The sequence below is a fragment of the Pinus tabuliformis genome, chromosome 4_2 (assembly GCF_031772625.1).
Source record: "Pinus tabuliformis cultivar Carrire ecotype Pingquan chromosome 4_2, CPIR1, whole genome shotgun sequence".
Lineage (NCBI taxonomy): Eukaryota > Viridiplantae > Streptophyta > Pinopsida > Pinales > Pinaceae > Pinus > Pinus tabuliformis.
The window spans coordinates 649,206,515-649,229,738 of record NC_142304.1 but is presented as its reverse complement, the minus strand read 5'-3'; the positions used below and the strand labels follow the sequence as shown (position 1 = coordinate 649,229,738).

Here is a 23,224-nt window from a genome sequence, read left to right as displayed (position 1 = left end):
AGCCTATGCAAGCCACTATGGATGCTAATGTTTTCCAATCAAATATTAGGCACGATAAGAAAATCATCTATGAAATCTATGCGTACAAAGAAAAGTGAAAACACCATACTGTACCACAATAAAATATGCACAAAGAACCACATATCTTTGTGATTTACACATAGTGATTTTTACCAAAGATCCCATTGCAAGACTTCAACAATGGATTTCCCATAATAATCCACTATCTTGGATGCCCCTTTTTGCAACACATGCTTAAAAATATATATTTCATGCCACATTATTTATATTTTTCCTACTGTTAACTCTTCGTGATCGTGATAATAGAGAAAAATCAAGTATTCTTCTACAAAAACATGAGGAAGAACAAATTTATCATATTGATCCTTACCTCATTGGCCAAGATAACCTCCCAATGTTTTCATCAAGTTGTCCCAAATACAAGATACAATATTCCCCGACAAAGGTATTTTTGGTTTTAGCATTGTACAATTGATTGCTACGAATAATTTCTTATTAAAAATTGAAAATATGGTATGTCATACATACAAATAACACAAATATTTTACCCTAGAAACCCAAATGGGGATCAATAATTTTTTTTTCACTGTACTATATCTTTATAATGCTACAATACAATATGTATATTCCATAGCATCCTTAAACTCCCAAATTGTTAACCGAGGATTATAATACAATAATATTTCATTAACATAATTAAAAACCATAGATTAAACAACCATATGCCCCAAAACTACCATAATAAAAAACCACGTATTGAAAATACCAAAAACGAATGCAAAAAATTGACACTCTTTTTTTGTGCATTCTACCAAGCACAATAAATCATCCATGAGAATAATTAATCGACAAATATAACAAATACAAAAATTTCTCCCAATTGTTCTTTTCTTTTCATAAAGGGGGGCATAATAGTTCATGATAAATAAGTTGTGGCAATACGTGCGATTGTTTCTCTATAACAAAACAAGTTGTTAGTGCTTAGAGATTTTCTTAATGAATATAAAACATGCTTCAAAATGTCCACCTTTACCAGTAGCACCTTTGATCCGAGCTTAAACAGGAACGCAACAACTTACAGATATAATCATAAACACAAAGATGCAACAGAAAAACATAATGGAAATAAAAAAATATTTAACTATGCTTAAAAACATAATGGAAATAAGATAGCTCATGCGATGGTAACTTATCTCTCAGAAGAGACGTGGCGGCCACGTGCCTCTGAATTGTGTTACAATGAGGCTCAAGGGCCTATTTATTATTGGAAAACATGAGAAAACCCTAAACAACCAAAATCCTAACCCGTTGGGGTTAGTTGGGCAGCCAACTTCCTAGGGTCGTAACTTGGTCATATTATCTCCACTTGGTGCATACGATACCTTGTTCGAAAGGTCTCTCTAAGTACTACAGGTTTCACTGCATGCCCTTGCCTATGGCTACCAGCGTGCCACGGATGCCAAAAAAACGCCATTTAGGGGGTCAAAACTGCTCCAGAAGTTCAGGACCCAAAAACTGCTAAAAATAGTAAATGTTGAAATGAACCAAGAAATAGATGAAACTGATTGGGGGCTCTAGTTGGAATAGGGGTGGCCACCAATATCCACCTAAATCAACCTTCCTGTATTCATTTATATCTCTCACAAAGTGATAGTGTACATCAATATGTTTTGTATTATATTGATAATTTGATTTATTCATCATGAATATTGCACTTTAACTATTGCAACCTTTCCTTAAGCTTGTTGTACGAACCCATACCTGAACACAATCTCTATAACCTTAAAGCTTCCTTGATTGTATGATTGGTTTTCATGTGTTTAGCTTCTATATTTGAGAGTGTCACTATAGATTGCCTATTTCTCATCCAACTAATTTCTCCCCCAAATAAGTTGAAAACATATCCACTAGCAAAATTTTTGCAATCCATATCTCTTGCCTTGTTGACATTAAAAAATCCATGTATTTATAACATTTTCTCCAATCTTGATCTTCCTTGATAGCATCATCCATAACCAATAGTGCCACATAAATACTTGAAAACCACCTTTACTATTGTCCAATGCTACTTCCATGGTTTTGACAAATACCTAGCGGGTACTCCCACTACATTTGCAATGTCTAGTTTACTACAAATCATTGCATACATCATATTGGTAGTCGTAGTAGCATATGGAGCATGGGCAATGTCCTCTTCCTCTTCCTACATCTTGGGGTAGTGATATGCAGATAAAATTATAGTTATAGGAAGAGGGATCTTTACCAGTTTACATTCCTACATATTAAACCTATAAAATATTCTCTAGGCATACATCCTTTAATTTAAACATTTTTTTCTTGTTTTCCAAATCTATTTTAATTTCCATGCCCAAAATGAAATTTGTATCACTAAGATCCTTGATGTCAAATTTAGAGGACAACTATTTTTTCAGATCATGGATGATTCCCTTGCTATTTCTAGTAAAAAACATATCATTTACATACAAGACCAAATAAGTAAGAAGATCACCAACTAATTTCAAATGTACACAATGATACGATTTCGTCCTTGTGAGTCCATGTCCAAATATGTAGGTTTCAAATTTTTGATAATGCATCCTTGGTGATTACTTTAACCCATATAAGGACTTCTTTAGTTCCATATCATCTCTTTATTTCTCTTTAGTGCAAATATTTCTTACTATTTCATGTGGATTTATTCTTATAGAACCTCGTGTAGGAATGTTGTCTTCATGTCCATCTATTCTACAAAATCAAGGGATAAACAATGTATAAAAGACATATAACAAAAGTTAAATTCGAAATAAATGATTTTTTTTACCAAATTCAATTCCCTCTATCTCGGAAACCTTTTACTACTAAAAAGGCTTTGTATTTCTCCACTTTTCCTTTTGCATTTAACTTCTTCATAAACAGAAGTTTGATGCCAATGGCATTTCGTCCTTCAACATCTCTACTAGATCCCAAGCCTAGTTCTTGTCAAAGGATATCATTTCTTCAACAACCATGGTCATTTTTCCATTGTTTCCCATCCTGTGAATTTGCTTCCTCTCTAATAGTTATAGAGTCATCATTAGTGATAAACAAATTAAATTTTGAAAGGAAATAAAGTGGAGTATTAATTTATAGTTTCATTATTTCCTGAACTGATATTCTCAATACCAAATAATGTGGCTCTTCTCCTTATAATTCCTATTATTCTATAATTTTTTATTCACCATCCTTCAATCCAAACTCTACATTCTCTGGTTATTTCTTCCTTGGTGGGACATCCTATTTGAGGACATCTTTGATTTCTCTAAATACAACATTTTACTATACACAACCTTCCTAATTTATGGGTTCCAAACCTTATATCCTTTCAAACTATCATCACAACCAATAAAGATAAACTTATCATCTTTATTATCCAACTTGCTCCTAATTTCGTTTGGAATGCGTAGATAGGCATCATATGGAAATATTATGATATGTTAAAGAGATGGTTTCTTACTAGGACATACCTCATGTGAAGTCTCATCATCCAACACTAATGAGGATGATCTATTTACCAAGTAACACGTAGTATCCATTGCCCCTTACTAGAATCCTTGTCCTAATTCAACACCACTGAGCAAGTTCCTTTATTTTTCTATCAATGTTTTCTTCATCCTTTGAACAAATCCTTTATGTTGAGTTGCGTATGGAGTATTTTTCTACCTTTCTATTTTACTCTTCTCACAAATTCATCAAATTCATTCCCATTATCCACCATTATCCATCCTCAATATCATAATTTTCTTCTATGACTAATTTTCCAAAAGTGATCTAGATGGATATTGGTGACCACCACCTATTTCACTAATCCAACAATTTTATATCTTCTAGGCAAATTATTTATGGTTTTTTTGGGTCCCAAATTTTTAGGGTCATTTTTAGGCCCTAAATGATGTTTCTTGGCCATTCAAGGGCTAGGGGTCCCATGGAATGTGCTAGACCCATCCAAAAGTTGTCACCCTTGGATAGTTCTTTCCAATGAGTTGTTCTATTCCTTAAAAAAATAATTTATGCAAAATTTATAGCTCCAAGAAGTTGATGTACCAAGTTACCACCTTGGGGCCTATAAACCTTCTGGCATTTCATCTTATAGGGTTAAAATTTTGAACCTCTAGGGTTCTTTCTTATGTTAAAAGGTCATTATTTCATCCTCTTGTGATAATGTTTTGTGATTGTGTGTAGCTTCCATCTCTCTCTCTCTCTCTCTCTCTCTCTCTCTCTCTCTCTCTCTAGAGACAACTACCACCATTCTATCCATTTTATGGTATAAAATATTATGCTATTTTATTTATTAATAGAAGTTGGGGTTTCACTACATTACTATGCTCTTGTCTATATTTCCCTCTGGGCGTGTTTCATTTCCTTTCCCAATTTTCATTTTGTTCCTTGTACAACATATATCAGTGATATCGAAGAGATATGTTGCTTGTCATTTCTTGGTGCATGCCCTCAATGAGATTAGGGTACAAATATTTTGGTCTCGATCTAGTTTCACGTGGGAATGATCACTCTTGTCAACCCAAGTGGCTTCCCATACAAAAAGAAAAGAGATATGATGAAGTGGGACATCCTATCAAGTTGTTGCTCAAGGAAGTACTCATGCAATAGAGAAATGAGATGATGAAAAATTTCATGAACCTCCTTTGAAGATTGCCAATAGGAGCGAAGGTGCCTTCAACAAGCAATACTTTTAGAGGTACAACAAATTCAAAATACAAGTCAGTTTGGATATCCCGTGGATTAAAGCCTAAATATATATATATATATATATATATATATATGAATAACTCCAAAAATTCATTATTTTCTGAAAAACTTTTAAAATTCATTACATTCCATTAACTCAATCATTTGTATATACAAAATTTTGTAACCTTTAATTTCATCTTTCAAAATATAATGACTCTTTCTCTTTTATAAATGTTCAAATTTCTTATATTTTCAATTTTTACAATTTATCATAAACCTTAAGATTTAAGTTCCTAGCATTCCAAAGTGTGGAAATAAATATAGAAGGTTGAAAAGTTAACACAATGCGATATAGCATATTTTTCAATATACAAATTCTTAATATTGTTGTAGAGTGTGGGTGAAGATCAATATAAATACAAATATGTAAAAAATAAATTTCTAACATCACAACTAGTTAAGCTCAAGGTTTATAACATATTTTCTCATTTATAAATTTATAAATATATGATTAACAAAAAGTCATTTTTAGTTTGATTATTTATTTTGGAAATATTTTGAAATTTGCAATCAAATTAAAATTAAATTTAATAGAGTTAAGATATTCTTAAAATATTGATATATATAAATAAATTCATTGTAACTCAAATTACATAACATAAACAAAGAAATCACCATTTAAACAATTATAAAAAAGAAATTACCTTAAAAAATAATTATTTGTTTTAATATTAAAATAATATTGAATTAGTTTATGATAGATTTTTCGGCGAAAATCACATGAGAAATCATTTGTCGACCCGTTTCGAACCAACCAGTGTGGTTCATCGTCGACAAGTTGAAGAGCAGATCCAGCTTAGCCTGTTTAAATAGCCAGAGCAGAGACACCAACGGTTACCTGGGCAAAAAGTTGACTTAAGGAGCAAGGTCAAAATTAGTTATATTAGGTAAATGATAAATTATAATATAATAATAAATAAATAAAGATAAATAAATTTATATATAGAAATATAACTTTAGTTATATTAGGTGTAAGATGAATAAATAAATATATAAATATAAAAATGAAGAATTATAAATTATTAATAAATAAATAAAAATGAAATAATAATAAATTTATTTATTTATTTATTACATAAATAAATAAATATATGAATAAATAAATTAATAAATATATTAGTAAAACTAAGAAAAAAATAAATGGTATCATTATTAAGGTAAATACATATATAAAAATTCATATATAAATATATAAATTTAGGTATATAAGGTGTAATACAAATAAACAATTGAAGAAAAATAATAATAATAAATTATTCATTTATTAAATAAATAAAAATATAAATGAAGAATTAAAAATAATAATAGTAAATTATTTATTTATTTATTAAATAAAGGAATAAGTATATAAATCAATGAAAAAATATAAATTCATAAATATAATAGTAAATAAATTATTTATTTAATTTTTATAAATGAAAAAATAGAAATGGTATCATTAGTAAGGTAAAATTAAAGGGGAAGAAGTTACGCACCGGGTTAAATTAGTTAGAATTAAATAAATTAAATAATCCAATAAATAAAAAGGAAGAGGAAATAAAATAACTTAAATTATAGTTAGTTATAGGTATTAAAAACTAAAAGGAAAGGGGGTAAATTAGTTAGAACTCTTAAAAGTAATAATGGACCTTTCCTTATACTAAACAAATGATGTTGGAAAAGATAATCATAATACTAATAGAATACATAATAATAATAATAATAATAATTATTATTATAAAAGAAAATCAATAATAATAAATAAATAGATAATAATAACAAGAAAAACAATTACTAAATAATGGTTTATAAAAATAATAAATAAGTAATAATTAAGTTAACAAGAACATAAATACTAATAATAGTTAGGAATATTATTATTGAAATTGAGATTTCTTTACCTTCCTTTATCTGCTAACTTGGGTAGCCGTCGTGATGTTGGCCACGCGTTTGTTCGACGCGGCTCCTTCGAATGCCGTTTTACGTCACCTTCAGTTATTGGGCACTGCATTGGTTTTACGCGGCTTTTACGGATGCCATTTCAAGAAAGTCTGAAAAAGGAAAATGCTTCTAAAGGCATAACGTTGGGTTAGGTTGGATTTATTGGGAAGCTTCCACCTCAGCCGGGATCTCTTCTGATTTTCTCTCTCCCAATTACCTATATATAGTAGACCAGTTTTAGGCTGACAACTTGGTTCTTTCATTGAATCTAGAAGGAAAAGTCGGATGATATTAACAAGGCTCTGAAGTGTTGTATCTATTGTTTTTTAATCACAGCGGTAAGGATGGCAGTCTCCAGGCGAGGGAGAGATGAGTATTGGAATGGCTGGTTGGCTTTGCCAGACGCGAAGCGAATTAATGGCGGATTAACCTTTGCGAATGGCAATGATGTCACAGAAGAGAGCGACGTAGGGATCAAGGCGGTTATAAATTCTCTGGATAACGAAATTGGGTTGAAGACCCAATCAGATCATAATATCGAGTCCACCGATGGAGTGGAGGGCAGTGCTGACCAGATGGGTTCAAAAAAGCATGGCGAATTAACTGCAGACCAGAACTCTCAAGTGACCTCCGTCACTTCTGATATAGGAGACTTCACATGTTACGAAAATGCTCGCGTAGAGCTTGATTTGTTCGTAGATCAGTTTAGTCCGGATGAACTTGGAATCATCATGAGCTATACCGATGGAGATTCAATTCCGGAAATTATGTATTTGGATGCTGTGCATAGCTATGATGAGACCAGTGAAGTTTTCTATGGGTCCCTGTGGGAGGATGATATTTGGCAGTTGAATGAACATCCAGTCATTCAAAATGATTTTGCATTGCCACAGGCAGAAGAAATTGGAATTAATGGAATCGAGGTTCATGACGTTTGGTACTACACCATTCGACGTGTCAACGCCAATTAGAAACGATTGTATTTGAGAAAAAGCTTTGCCTCTCTTTGCAAGTTAAAAACATTATCAATCCAATCTATTTCGATTGATCTGTCTTAGATTTGAAGCCGTTGTCACTCAAAATTGTCTCTGAAAAGACGAAGACGGACGTGAAGCCTTCGTTTTCATTCTGCTGAACATATGGTTTCGCGTTGTTTAATAATATCTAAAATTTCACAAAACAAGTTTATCAAAATGTCCGATAAAATATTTAACTGCAATGTAATGACTTTTTTTCACCAACGCCTCCAATCCTCAGATCTGTTTTAGAATATTGGGTTTTCTTAGGTGGTTAATTACACACTGCAATTATCATTAAATTGTTGGAATATTAAATTGTTGGAATATTAATTCCAACTGCGTGCAGTGTTGGTGGACGCGGACAGTTGGACAGCGACGGCAGCACAGTCAGTTGCCGAATCCCCATCGTGCAGCGATGGCAAGGGAGGTTGTCCGCCGTCGATTAACCCAAGCTGCGTACAAGACTGCAGTTAATATTGACTGGAGTAAAACAAACTTTTGTTTTGACCGCCGACTTGTCAGTGAATTAATTTAATGCAATTTACTATGGCAGTAAATGTTGGTAGAATTTTAATTTTTATTGTTTTTATTTGTCTACGGGAGTATGGCAAGTCAAAACGTATGGTTGTATGCTGGGATTTTTTTGCCTGTCAAATTTTAATTTGAGTACGTTTTTGTATTTTTTTATCTTTCATTTTACTTTTTAACTAAATATGTGAGCATGACGGAAAACTCTATTTTAATAATTTTTGTAAATTTATTCCACAACACATAATAAGTCATCAAATGGTGGTTGATAATGACTGTTATTTATAATGATTCTTGTTAGATTGAAGTTGCAGTTGCAGATTTATAGTCTATCAGATTTATAGTGAGACTATTTAAACAATAAAATTTTTGTAAAAAACTTACAATCTATGGACTATAAATAAATTATCTAATGAAATCATAAATAAATTATCACCGTGACGCTAAGATGTTAGGGCACTATTAGGTCTAACTGGCTCAAACATTAATGGCGGATCCAAAATCAAATGCAGAGCGGGTATTTAAAAAAAGATAGAGATGGGCACGGAGGTAACAAACTGTTCAACGCTCACACATCACATCCCTTACATCATCCTGCAGACACGGTCAGGGATGGAATTTGACGGCCCATTCATGGTGATTTACTCTCCAAATACAGTCAAAAAAATTTCTTGGCCGGCAATATTTTTTTGTTAAAATAATCGCAATGGGCACTAGAGTGGTAAAAACTGTTAAAATTTAACGTGTTTCAGATTTGAAGCTTCTATCCTAAACACAGTAATAGCCCAGGAGTGCAGAGACCAGAGTGGAATTTAAACGATTAAATTAAAATTAACGAAAATATGTGAATCAAAGTAGTCTAAACGTGCAACTACGCAGGTAATAAACCTTCAAATGCTACTCTATCAGGTCCCTTGGATCAGGGTAAGATATTCAAATCCGAAGGATATTCGAATCTGACCATTTGACGGTTTTTGCATTTTAATGTTTATTTTTTATCATTTTAACATAAGATATAAACTAACAAGAAAAAATTTCATTATAATTAACCGAAAAATTATCAAGCAACTTGCTCATCAAATTCTATCCCTGGGATAATCCTGTTTATATTTAAAAACACAGCAGAAAAGGACAGCGGTAGCTACACACAGTAAAGGTGGACTTAGACACACCAGACTAAGAGAGAGCAGAAGTCACAGACAGTAATGGTGGACAGACAGTAATGGTGGACTTAAAAGGCACACCAGACTAAGAGAGAGCAGAAGCCACAGACAGTAATGGTGGAGTTGACACGGCAGATTAAGCTAGCCTCGCCACCAAGGTTGCAATTTCAAAGCAAACTCACTCAAATTTTTCACACCTCCCAGGGCGGTCTTGACCGTTTTAAGGAACTATCTTTAGCTTTACGCAAATTTTTCAAGTTTTAACGAGCAAATCATCCAATAATAAGAAAATTTGACCATCAAATTAAATTCCATCCCTGCGGGACACATCCCGAGGATTCAGTGGCAGCCAACAACCTTCAGGTGAGGAAGAAAAACAATGGCATAGAAAGTACTCAATATCCGGATGCATGTGAGCGCCGTTGAGTGGTCCAGAAATGGATAGTAAAAATAGGGCATAAAATATAGATGCATATAACAGTAAGCACCAGAATATGGACAAAGCTCAGACCACAAACACGACTCACAGAATTTAAGGAACATTCTCAAAACAAGGCATAAAAACAGTATAGTTGTTAAACAATCACCAAACCAATCACCAAACCAATTACTTCCTAGACAAATAAGCAAAAACCTTCAAGGGACTTGTGACATTGGAACAAACACGCAACAACCTTCAAGGGACTTGTGACATTCGAACATACCACTACCGATTAAAAGAAAAGCCAGTGAGCAATTGACATACCTGCAGATAATGACCGGTAGCAGATTCTGGGTGGCGTCCAAACAGTAACTATATCGAAACAGCTCATCTAAAACCGTAACAACACAGTAAGGAGCATCCACAAACCAGTATACTATAGTATAGTGTGGGGAAGTTCAAAAACAAACACAAAAATACCGTCCCCAGATTCTGGGTCGCGTCCAAACAGTAACTATATCGAAACAGCTTATCTAAAACCGTCCCCAGATTCTAGGTCGCGTCTAAACAGTAACTATATCGAAACAGCTTATCTAAAACCGTAACAACACAGTAAGGAGCATCCACAAACCAGTATAGTATAGTATAGTGTGGGGAAGTTCAAAAACAAACACAAAAATACCTTCTGTGGGAAGACATATACCGGTATGGAACCAGCAAAGATAAGTAGATGTTCAAAGGGTGGCTTGAATGAACGCCTCCTGGGCCAACGTGTCTGAGTCTTATATATCCATAAATGATAATACCCGATACAAAGAGCCCACAATAAATACCCCACCCAATTCGGATAGTCCCTCTGACAGATGGTGACTACGGAGTATAATATATCACACTAGGAATTAAGCCATATGACTCAACCTAGTACTTACTGACAGTAGTCACAGACTTCAAGAGATAGGCTCAGAGTCCCATTACAGATATTATAGATTTTTACGTTTTCTCTATTAAATTAGACATCAAAAGGACGGGTTAGAAAGGTATACTACATGTCTAATCTGACGTGGAAGAATTTTTCCTTGTCGTCAAATACGTTCTGAAATCAAAAATACGTCCTGTGGGACGTCAAATTCCAGGCCTGGTTGTATGGCAAGTCAGAACGTATGGTTATGTTTTTGATGTGTGCAATATATGAAAAAGATTCACATAGCAGCAAAATGCGAGGGGGTTGTTCATTGAATATGCAATGAAACACACAGCAGTGTGTAGAAGGAAAAGAACAGGGCCGTGGGAAATATTTTTTGAAGTAATGTAAGGAAACTGAAGTTTGCACAGCAGTGCGAGGGTGAAGGCAAAGAAAAACGAAGACGAAGACTTATTGTATTAAAAAAAATTGTGATGCACAACAGTGCATAAGAAAATGAGTTGTTGATTTTTTTTGTAATGAGATGAGACGCGCACAGCAGTGCGAACATAGAACAGGGCAGCGTGAAAGAGGAGGTGTTGACTTTTGTGAGGGAAATGGTGAAACGCACAGCTCGTGCAAACAGGATTGGTATGTAATTTTTTTTTGGTTGCTAAAAGAAGGGGAAGAATGCATTGCAGCGGGCAAGTAAAAACACACACAACAGTGTGAATGGGCATGCACAACAGTGCATAAGGAAATGAGCTGTTGTTCGTTGACATTGTATTGAAGATATATTGTGAAATGCACAGCAATGCGAGTAGAGAAGAACAGGGGAGCACTGTGGTAATTTTTGTGTGGAGCTCATGAATTGAAATGCATCGCAGTTTTATGTAATGTGAAGAACGGATTTGTAAGTTTTTATTTTACAGCAGTATATGTAAAAGTTTGTTTTTACAGCAGTAAATGTAAATGATATTTTTACACACAGCAGTGTAAAATCTCAGGAGGAGACAGAGTAATATTTTGATGTTGAAATGTTTTCTTGGTGAATCCCTCTGTTAGAGAGGAAGGTGCTCTTCAGCACAGTCTCTTGGTGAATCCCTCTATTAAAGAGGAATGTGCTTTTCAGCACAGTCTCTTGGTGAATCCCTCTGTCAAGAGGAAGATGCTTTTCAGCATATACTGGTGAATCCCTCTGTCAAGAAGAAGATTCTCTTTAGCATAATCTCTGGTGAATCCCTCTGTGTGAGGAAGATGTTCTTTTTTGTAACAGGCAGTCATATTGATGAATGCAAAGTTTTTTTTGGGGTGTAGAAAAACTTTGTTTCTCTGTGTCAAAAACAGCGTCCCTGTGTTAAAGATCCTGTGGAGAAAAACAGAGCATTGACTCTATGTTCAGTTTATATTTTTTTTGGGATTTTAACAGAAAAATCCCCAACAGTGGTATGGGAGCGTATCCAGGCTCTTTGAAGGTGTCAAAGAAGCTGAAGGAAGGAGTTTTTTGCTGCAGCAGCTTCTCCAACAGAGTGAAGACTCAGTCAAGGTATTTCTCAAAGATTTTTTTTCTGTGTTACTGTTGAAGAAACAGTCAGTTATTTTAGATACACAGTCAGTTGTTTTAAAAACACAGTCAGGTATTTGAAGCATAGTTAAGAATGGCGAGGTCAAAGAAGAAAGTCACCAATCCTGCTCAAAATGTGTCTCCCTCTACTACTAAAATAGAAGACAATCTGTTTGAAAGCATTCTATTTGAGGCTCCAAGGTTCAAAGGGAACTTTGATATATGGGAAATAAAAATGAGGACTTTCTTAAAGTCTGAAGGGATTGAAATTTGGGAATCAGTGATTGATGATAACAAAATGGATAGAGAATCCAAGGAGTACAATGCAAAAGCAGCAAAGACAATCTTGGATGGACTGCCTGATTCTGTAAAGAAGAATTTAGGAAAATATTCATTAGCGAAAGATATATGGGACAGACTTCATGACCTTCACGCAAAAGGAGCACTGACCATGACCATCAGTCAAGAAGGAAATTCTAAACCCATTATAGAAGCTGAAAATGAGAAGGTTGACCTCATCAAGCTTCAAGTACAAGAAAGGGATGAAGAGCTCGCCAAGCTTAAGAAGGAACTTGGTCAAGGCAAAAAGAAGCATCATGAAGAAGTCATATCTATGACAAATCAATTGAATAAAGCAAAGAAGCAGGAAGATGCCTTGTCAAGTCAACTTGAACAAAGGCACAAGAGAGTGAACAAACTTGTAGAAGAGATTGGACAGTACAAGGTAGAGGTCTCCTCCCTTAAGCCTGAATTACAAGAAGCTAGGAAGCAGGCACAAGGAGCTGAAAAGAAAATGGACAGCGATCAAGCAAAGAATGAAGAAATCTTCAAAATGAAGTCAGATATCATCTCCCTTAAAATAGTAGCAGCTGAAGCTACTCGTAGCAAGAAAGAAACTGAGGAACAACTTACAAAGAAGAATAATGAGTCTGAAAGATTGGAAGAAGAGATTGTCTTCCTCAGGAAAAAGGTTGAAGGGATGAACAAAATCATGAAGAGCTCTCAAGCCTTGGATGACATGCTTAGCTATCACAGATGTCCATCTGAAAAATCAGGACTCGGGTATGCAGGTGAACCTCAAACAAGAATGAAAATGCTTTAAGCAAAGGAGATGTGAAGAAGCCAGAAAGAAATTGTGATGCTCCTAGTTCCAGCAAAGGCAAGGAGAAAAATCAAGGCTACAATAGAAGAAATCCTACTCCAAGTAGAAAACCAGCTCCAAAAAGAAATGTAGATGATGTCAAAGAGGCAAGAGGCAATGGTTATCATCAAAGGACCTCAAGGTAGAAAGGCTTCAGAAGTACATCAAGAAAACCTCCATCTCTCAGGTACCAAAGTTCATTTTTTGGTTATTGTTATTCTTGTTCAAACTTTGGTCATATGGCAAAAGACTGTAGAGCATCTCATAGAGATAGATGTTATGGTTTCCGACAATCTCCAAGAAACAATTTTACAAGAAGAAATCATGAAATCTTATTCATGAACAATGTAGAATGTTTCAAGTGTCATAACATTGGTCATATGGAACGTGATTGTAACTTAACATGGGTTCTTACACAAGCTAGAACCATGCAAAAGAAGAAAGTTACACAAGTATGAAGAAGGAAGGAAATACAGTCCGAAAGTACTTCGAGCTCCCCAGCCAATCTAAGTTTCTTTTGAGAAGACTCTGCCGAAAGGAGACTATGCATACAGTTAGGGGGAGCCTGAAATTTTTTATCATTATTGCTTAACTATATTAACAGTCATTCTTTGATGAAGATATTTTTATAGGGGAGAGATATGAAATTAAATCTGCCATAAGAGCAAAGAAGAAAAGGTTGCAGGATAGCTTGGAGATGCAAAGATTGGAAATCTTCCCTGAGGCAGAGAGAAAGAGGATATTACATGATCGAAGTGCCTGAGCACAGCAGTGAAAGTGATGAAAGGAAAGCTGATATGAATAGGTAGAAAAGTTATGAATTCTTGAGGAAGTGTTTGGGTATGACTAAACCCCCAGCAGTTGAAATTAAAGGGGAGTGTTGGAATATTAATTCCAACTGCGTGCAGTGTTGGCAGACGCAGACAGTTGGACAATGATGGTAGCACAGTCAGTTTCTGAATCCGCCATCGTGCAGTAGCAAACCATCCAGCAAAACCGTCATGAGCTTATCGGACCACTTTTGGTCAACAAGCAGTTTTCGTACAAACGTGCCCGATGCAATAAGATTTTGCCACGCGTAAAATGTACCTTCTCCAAAACAACCATTCCATCGAGATATAACGTTCAGCAAGTAAGGGGCATCTGATATCGTTCCGGACCGTCCGATCGCAAGGGAGGTTGTCCGTCGTCGATTAACCCAAGTTGCGTACAAACCTGCAGTTAATATTGCGTGGAGTAAAACAAACTTTTGTTTTGACCGCCGACTTGTCAGTGAATTAATTTAATGCAATTTACTATGGCAATAAATGTTGGTAGAATTTTAATTTTATTGTTTTTATTTGTCTACGAGAGTATGGCAAGTCAGAACGTATGGTTATGTTTTTTGATGTGTGCAATATATGAAAAAGATTCACACAGCAGCAACAATGCGAGGGGGTTGTTCATTGAATATGCAATGAAACACACAGCAGTGTGTAGAAGGAAAAGAACAGGGCCGTGGGAAATATTTTTTGAAGTAATGTAAGGAAAATGAAGTTTGCACAACAGTGCGAGGGTGAAGGCAAAGAAAAATGAAGACGAAGACTTATTGTATTAAAAAAAAATTGTGATGCACAGCAGTGCATAAGAAAATGAGTTGTTGATTTTTTTTGTAATGAGATGAGACGCGCACAGCAGTGCGAACATAGAATAGGGGCAACGTGAAAGAGGAGGTGTTGAATTTTGTGAGGGAAATGGTGAAACGCACAGCTTGTGCAAACAGGATTGGTATGTAATTTTTTTTTGGTTGCTAAAAGAAGGGGAAGAATGCATTGCAGCGCGCAAGTAAAAACACACACAGCAATGTGAATGGGCATGCACAGCAGTGCATAAGGAAATGAGTTGTTGTTCGTTGACATTGTATTGAAGATATATTGTGAAACGCACAGCAGTGTGAGCAGAGAAGAACAGGGGAGCAGCATGATAATTTTTGCGTGGAGCTCATGCATTGAAATGCATAGTAGTTTTATGTAATGTGAAGAATGGATTTGTAAGTTTTTATTTTACAGCAGTATATGTAAAAGTTTGTTTTTACAGCAATAAATGTAAAAGAGATTTTTACACACAGCAGTGTAAAATCTCAGGAGGAGACAGAGTAATATTTTGATGTTGAAATGTTTTCTTGGTGAATCCCTCTGTTAAAGAGGAAGGTGCTTTTCAGCACAGTCTCTTGGTGAATCCCTCTGTTAAAGAGGAAGGTGCTTTTCAGCACAGTCTCTTGGTGAATCCCTCTGTCAAGAGGAAGATGTTTTTCAGCATATACTGGTGAATCCCTCTGTCAAGAGGAAGATGCTCTTCAGCGTAATCTCTGGTGAATCCCTCTGTGTGAGGAAGATGTTTTTTTCTTGTAACAAGCAGTCATATTGATGAATGCAAAGTTTTTTTTGGGGTGTAGAAAAACTCTGTTTCTCTGTGTCAAAAACGACGTCCCTGTGTTAAAGATCCTTTGGAGAAAAACAAAGCATTGACTCTGTGTTCAGTTTATTTTGTTTTTGGGATTTTAACAGAAAAATCCCCAACATAAATAAGATCTGTTTTAGAATATTGGGTTTTCTTAGGTGGTTAATTACATTCTGCAATTATCATCAAATAAGCTTATAAAGACCGAAGTCAATATCTCAAACCATCCAATGTTCAAAATTGGTATTTCTCAAGGCATATAGTCGAAGTTGATAAGAATATGTTGATTACTCAACTACAACTAGCTAAACATATCAATCCTGCCATTTATTTGATTTTGTCTACTAGTTATTTTATCTTTATTAATCTTCGAGGTTATCTAATCTTCTTGTGGTTGTGTAAGATTTTAGGTTCTTGATCTTATATTTAAGATTTGTTTAAACACATGGGGTATAAATGTCTGTATAGATAATTAATAAAACGTGATGAGGAAAAAATTTAATAATAAAATATATAAATAATTTAATAAAAATAAAAATGCATAAGGTATATATAAAAATTATAATTTTTTCATATAAAATTGATAATCTAAATATTGGCCATGGAAAATTTTGCTCATATTTTATAACAAGAGTGCATCTCTTGCACCTTACTATCTATCATGCATGCTATGATGAAGTATGCTAAATAAGCATTAGCATGAAAATATATATTTTAGGAATTTCTCAAACTTATTTTTAATATAAATTCTAATCTACATGATTGTTTAGCTCAACGTCCATTGATTTTGGCGAATTTTATAATGTTTATTTCATGAGAATTTTGTGATTTTGTTGTTTAACTCAACATCTATTGATTTTGGTGAATTTTACAATGTTTATTTCATGAGAATTTTGTGATTTTGCTGAAATGTTTCTCAATATTATAGAAGAGAAAAATAAATAACTTGATATAAAATTATTTTTCCTTTAATCTTTTATAATGTTTTATTAGATCATGATATAAAAAAAAGATTGTAATATAAAACTTCTTTGTCTTCCCTTAACCATCAAATACTTTCTCTAAAGAAAATATATGACCTTCAATGGTAATATAGGTACTTCTAGAGATTTTGTACCCTAACCATTTGATCACTTTGCATGTGCAGTTTGGGTAGATCTTCTATACCTAATATGGCTCCAAAGATTAGGATCCCAAATCAACTTTGTCATTAATGATAATGATATTCTAACAATCTCCTTGAAACCACCTTTGACTTCAATAATCTTTGGTAACACCGTTGGCATCAATGAAAATAATTTCTAACATTCTCCCCCTTTGGTATTCGTGGAAACACTAAACATTGTTACCAATCATGGAAGAAAGTAGTGTAAGATTCATTGATGGAAATAGAGAAACACTCTCAACAACACTTTGTTGAAGTGTTTATTCCCTCCCTTTGTGCATGAAAAACACCTTACCTTTCATCATTGTTTGCTTATACTCCCCCTACAATAACCACAAGACATATACCAATTATGTAATGCTTTCCCATTCCCCCCCTTTTTGAATAACTATGCAATGTTTGTTCTTAATTTCCACCTTTCTATATAACTTGCAATGCTTGTGCTTAATTATCCTCCTTTTACATCAATGGAAACTATATTACCCCTATAAATAATCTCCCCTTATTATGTTGATCATGTGGACTTGTCATCTACTTGTCACGTTGACCTTTGTATTACATTTATCGCTTTACTCTCTTGGACAACTTCCTTTCTTCTTTTATTAGAGGAATTAGATGAGAAAGGAGAGAGTAATCACTCCCAATATCTACCTAAAGTATTTAAAAGGAGTATCCTGCAAGAGGTTTAATACATCATCAACTCATACTACTTTTGTATAGATGAGCTAAGAGCACATTGATGCATGCTAGTCTAAGTCTCAGCTAGGAAGACACTTATTATTATGTTCGTTCCCCATGACTCATGCATAATTTTTATCTTATTATCATATAGTCGATGTTTGAGAGCTAGCCACATATCACAATGACTTGCACAAAATCATATATTAGTCATTCGAATCATTAACCATATCTCTTGATATTAGATAACCTTTTCAACTTTCAAGAAGGATAATATTTCTCTCTTTGAAATCACTATCAAAGAAATTATTAACCATATCTCTTGATATTAGATATCTCTTGATAAGACGCAAACTCTTATGTGACCTTAAGGAAATGGAGTCAACAACTTAAGACTTTATTGACCTCCCTTAGGTGCCATAGGACCTCCAAGAGCAACCCAACCACTCTAGGTGTCCAACCCTTAAGTTCTCTCTGTTTCACTGGCGTAGAGCTTCATTTGCTCCCTTGCCAAGACCTCCAAGTGACTATAACCCTCCAATTGCTCCCATAGGCTTGCTTCCCAACGAATGTGGACTTTTCAGTCAATTCTATGCCAGTGACCCCGAATTCCGAGCCACTTTTTCAGGGCTAAGAATCAGGTCGCTGCTCAAAACTCAATGAAACTTCCATAAAAGATGAATCACATAGAAACAAGGCTTCCAAACAAAAAATTTAACTATGACTTAACCTGACTTCTCCCAACTAGGAATGACATTCCGTCAAACACATGATGAACATGCAATCTACATGTCATGAAAGCATACTTGAACATAAGGATCCGAAAAATTATCTAAGGTTTAACAAGAAGGAAAAATGCCTTCTCGAAATAGCTTTCATAACACCAGTTAGGTCATGCATTCATTAACCACACATTGAGTGAATAAGATGTGATGAGAGTCATAGTTAGATCTGTCATATAACCATGCTTATAACCAACATATAGAAAAATATATAACAATGATAGAACAACCATTAAAGCCAAATAATAACAAGTACATTTACTTATCAGAGACGAGAGAAACTTAACTCTTAATAACCATATGCAAAAGATAACCAATTCAAGGACTTCCACGTACCACTGACCATAGGTTGGGCTAAACCAAATATTTCTTTCATCCAATCACCCCCATGCCATATTCCAAGCATGAATGTTAGATCTCACGGGATAAACCAATCCATAAATAACCAAAGAAATATGGAGGTTAAATCACCTCCACCCTCACCATACCATGATCTCACCTAAACCGGCTCTAAGATCACAAAATCAAACCAAGCTTGGATGCCTCAGAATTCCCGCCCATCCCTTGAGGAAATTTGCTCTCTCCACCCACCTGTTGAGGGCTTCGCGAAGAAAACCATCTCCACCCGCAACCCTTGCAATTTTTCTAAGACCACCTCACCTAGATTCAAAACCCTCTGGCAATCCAAATATCGACTGAGAAAGGATCCCATCGCACCATCGTTATCTGAAAATTACAAGGGAAGGCAAAAAACCACTATCAAAACCGAGAAAAATCCATGTCACTCACAAAAATGAAACCAAATACACACATGCACCTACCATGCAGGTTGAAACCAGCTAGGAAAACATACATGCAACCTGTTACCTACAAGTATTACTACTGAGGTTTCCTGATCCAACCTTTCCTTGCTTGATATTTGCTTTCCTTTGTTTTCCTTATCCTTCTTTGTCCTTCCTTTGATTTCTTGCTTTCCTTCTTCTCTTGGTGCTCTTCTCCTCTCTGGAACCAATTCTGAGAATGAATTGACAAAAGGCTATAAATTTTTGCTCTGATGTATTTTTATTATTAAGACCTCTAATTTCTTCATTTTCCTTATTTTCCTTCAATTTCTTCCTCACATGCACTTGTGACCTTTCACCTCCCTTTTCTCCTATTTTCCTTTATTTTCATAAATAAAATACAAATAATGCCTTTTTTACTTTTCAAAGCCTTTGTCATTGCCTTTGCCAATTTCCCCTTAGCCATAATACATAGCAAGTGATGTCCACTAGTATATTTTTCCCAACATTCATCTTGCAAAAAGTGTCCCTTGACCTTGGCCTTATTTTTCCTTTATTAATTTTTATTACATGAAATTTTAACCTAGGGCTATTACAGACCCTTCCCCCTTAGGGTAACAACATCCTCGGTGTTCTATGACACCCACAATGAGAAAAGTAGATTAAAAAGAAAACATACTACCATGGAGCTTTATAACCCACCTCATTGCAATATTTACAATTAACAAACTGCTTAAAAGCAAAACCATCATGACATCATGACAACCATACCGCTTATTGGAGCTTTATAACACATCTCATGGAGGTGTTTACATCCATGTACATATATACATATACAAAAGCTTCTTTGCCTCAAGTAGAAAACGATGAAGCACACATAACTCAAATCTGATCAACCATCTCCCATGTAGCTTCATCCGGCCCAAAGTGCTTACACTACACATTAACTTGCTCAATTGCTCTGTTCTGGAGCATGTTTTGTTTCCACTGCAATATGCACTGAGGTTCTAACTAGAATTCTCCTTCTCTTTCCACCTGCATATAGAACAATCAATAACATGATCAACATCCTTTTCATATCTCTTAAGCAATGAAACATGGAAAACATCATGGACTTTCATTGTTGGAGGTAGTGCAAGTCTATAGGCTACTGGTTTAATCCTCTCAAGGATCTCAAAATTCCAAAAACACCGAGGTGAAAACTTCACACATGATCCAATCCTCAAGGATACCTTCTTCAGCTTGATTCACAAATACACATGGTCCCCAACCTGAAACTCCTTAAATGCCCTCTGCTAGTCTTGATAACTTTTCTTCCTGTCCCATGTTGCCTTTAGATTATTCTTTATAACCTGCATCTATTGTTCCATCTGCAAACTTATCTAATCCAATAAGTACCATGTTCACCAGATCACTCCACCTAATGGGAGTATTACAACATCACCCATAGAGTGACTAAAAAGGACTCATCTTTAGTAACTCCTGATAAACATTGTTTTAAGAAAACTCAACCAATGGAAGGTACTCCTCTCATCTCCTCTGCTAGTGCACGACATACATCCTCAACATATCCTCTAGAATCATGTTGACCCTCTCTTTCAATCCATCTGTATGTGGATGATAGGTTTTACTAAAGGCCAACTCTATCCCCAAACCTATAAACAACTACTTCCAAAACTTGGAAGTGGACATATTATCCCTATTTGACATAATCTTCTTCGTAACACCATGCAACCTCACTATCAACCTAAAGAAGGCATGCGCCACCCCACTAGTTGAATAAGTAGTCTTTACTAGAATGAAGTGAGCTACCTTTCTCAACCTATCGACCTCAACCAAGATGGAATCATGCTGTCGCGATGCCCTCAGAAGACCTGTAATGAAATCCATGGAAATAACCTCCAATTTCCATTGTAGAATCAAAATAGGCTGAAGCAAACCACCTAGATGCATACACTTTGCTTTCACCTGATGAAAGTCCAAACATCTAGCCACAAAATGTGTGACTTACTTCTTCATATTCGGCCAATAGTAGAACTTCTTCACTGTTGTTAATGTATTATGATATCCTAGGTGACCTTAATATGGTTTGACATGAAACTCCTTTAATATAAGTTTCTTGAGTCCACTGTCATTCAATACATAGATATTGTCCCTGAATCTGATCAAACCATCTATTGTAAGATGACAATCCACATCTTTTTCACTTATACTCTGGTGAAACATGTGCTTAAGCTCCATTTACGTGTCATCCTACTCGCCTTCTTGTAAGATCCGATCCTGTAAATCTATCCCATAAGAGATCACCACTGCAACATGGTTCATCTACAATCTCCTACTGAGAGCGTCTGCAACCTTGTTCTCCTTACCCTTAATGTATATGATCTTGAAGTAAAACTCACTGATTACGGCCAGCCACCTAGCCTGCCTGGCATTCAGATTCGGTTGGTTAAACAAATATCTCAACCCACTGTGATCGCTCATCAATACAAACCTCTTGCCAAGAAGATAATGCCTCTAGATATTTGAGGCATGAATAATAGCTACCAACTCAAGATCATGATTCACATAGTTCTTTTCATGCTCTTTCAAATTCCTCAACTCATAACACACCACTTGTCTCTCCTGCATCAAGACTCTGCCAAGTCCTCTCTTGCAAGCATATGTACCCACCCCAAACTCTTTGGTTGGATTTGCAATTTTAAGAACTAGAGATTTTTCCAACAACTGCTTCAACTGCTCAAAACTAGTCCCACACTTCTTTGTCCATTCAAATTTATTACCTTTCCTTTGTGATGATGTAATACGATATGAAATGCATGAGAAGTTCGAGTTGAACCTCCTATAGTAACTTGCTAACCCCATGAATGATATGGCTTCATCCACATTCTTAAGAGTTTCCCACTCCATGATAGCCCTTATATTTTCTTGATCCACAGCTATCCCTTCCTTGGAGACAACATGTCCCAAGTAACGTACCTTTGTCTAAAAGAAGCTGCACATGCTAAGCTTGGCGTCTTGAGTTTGCTTTTCATTTCCCTCAAATTTTCCCCTGCCAACTCTTGGGTTAGATTTTTGCAATCCCTCGATTCTTCTTCTCCCAGATTCATCTCTCCTTGTTTTCCCTCACACATAAGGGTTACCATAGAAGACCTATCAGGGAGACTACAAGGGGGGACCATGTCCTTGTTCTAGACTACATGAGGTATTTTCATTCCATTCGCACACCTCTCTATATTCTTCGCTCTAATTGAGCCCCTTTTTATCCTCTCAGTTTTACTCAGGAGATTCCAAGTAGGTTTCTCAGCAACACAGAAGTCCCTTGTCTTAGCTACTGAGGTCTCCAGGGTAGATTCCTCTCTATTCGAGCTACCTAAAAATTCTCCTCCGTGCGTCAAGAGCCACCTGGCTAGAGTTGAATTCCTCAAACCTTCTCCCTTTCCAGGTTCCCTCTTCTCTCCCCAATATCCCTCCATCTCTATGTGTGCTTTCTTCAAGGGCAAATTTTTATCTATTACTTCTCTCACCCTTTCATCCTCATTCCTAACCCATGTGGTGTTCCAGGAGACCCTGGTTACAACTCTTTCTGATTCCAGGCTTTCCCAGGTCTCTTTCCCTAATACCATTGAATTTGACATAACTATCATTCTGTTTTTAAGGAAATGGAAGAATACATACCGTCAACCTGAGTTGACACAGCTACCACTGGCCTGCATCCTTGTCTTGTGCCCACCACCTTTCTATGCTCTTACTCTCACTCTCTCTTTATGCATGCAAGTATATTATATGTCTCTTACCTTTTGTTTTACCTCATTGTCCCTGCTACCTTTCGTCACACCTACATCCTCCTAATTTTCTCGCCGCCCTTTTCCTCATTCCTACACCTTGGAATGATGGCCCTTTGTCCCTTCCAGC

The 23,224-nt window shown here is 35.5% G+C and overlaps 1 protein-coding gene across 1 annotated transcript; it reads left to right on the top strand.

Annotated features, from left to right (window-relative positions):
- The first annotated feature begins 7,006 nt into the window (after positions 1 to 7,006).
- On the top strand, positions 7,007 to 7,943 carry LOC149171053 (uncharacterized). Its single transcript, XM_089427420.1, has one exon. It carries the CDS (start codon positions 7,071 to 7,073, stop codon positions 7,695 to 7,697), a length of 627 nt encoding a protein of 208 aa, XP_089283546.1. The 5' UTR covers positions 7,007 to 7,070; the 3' UTR covers positions 7,698 to 7,943.
- The last annotated feature ends 15,281 nt before the right edge of the window (positions 7,944 to 23,224 follow it).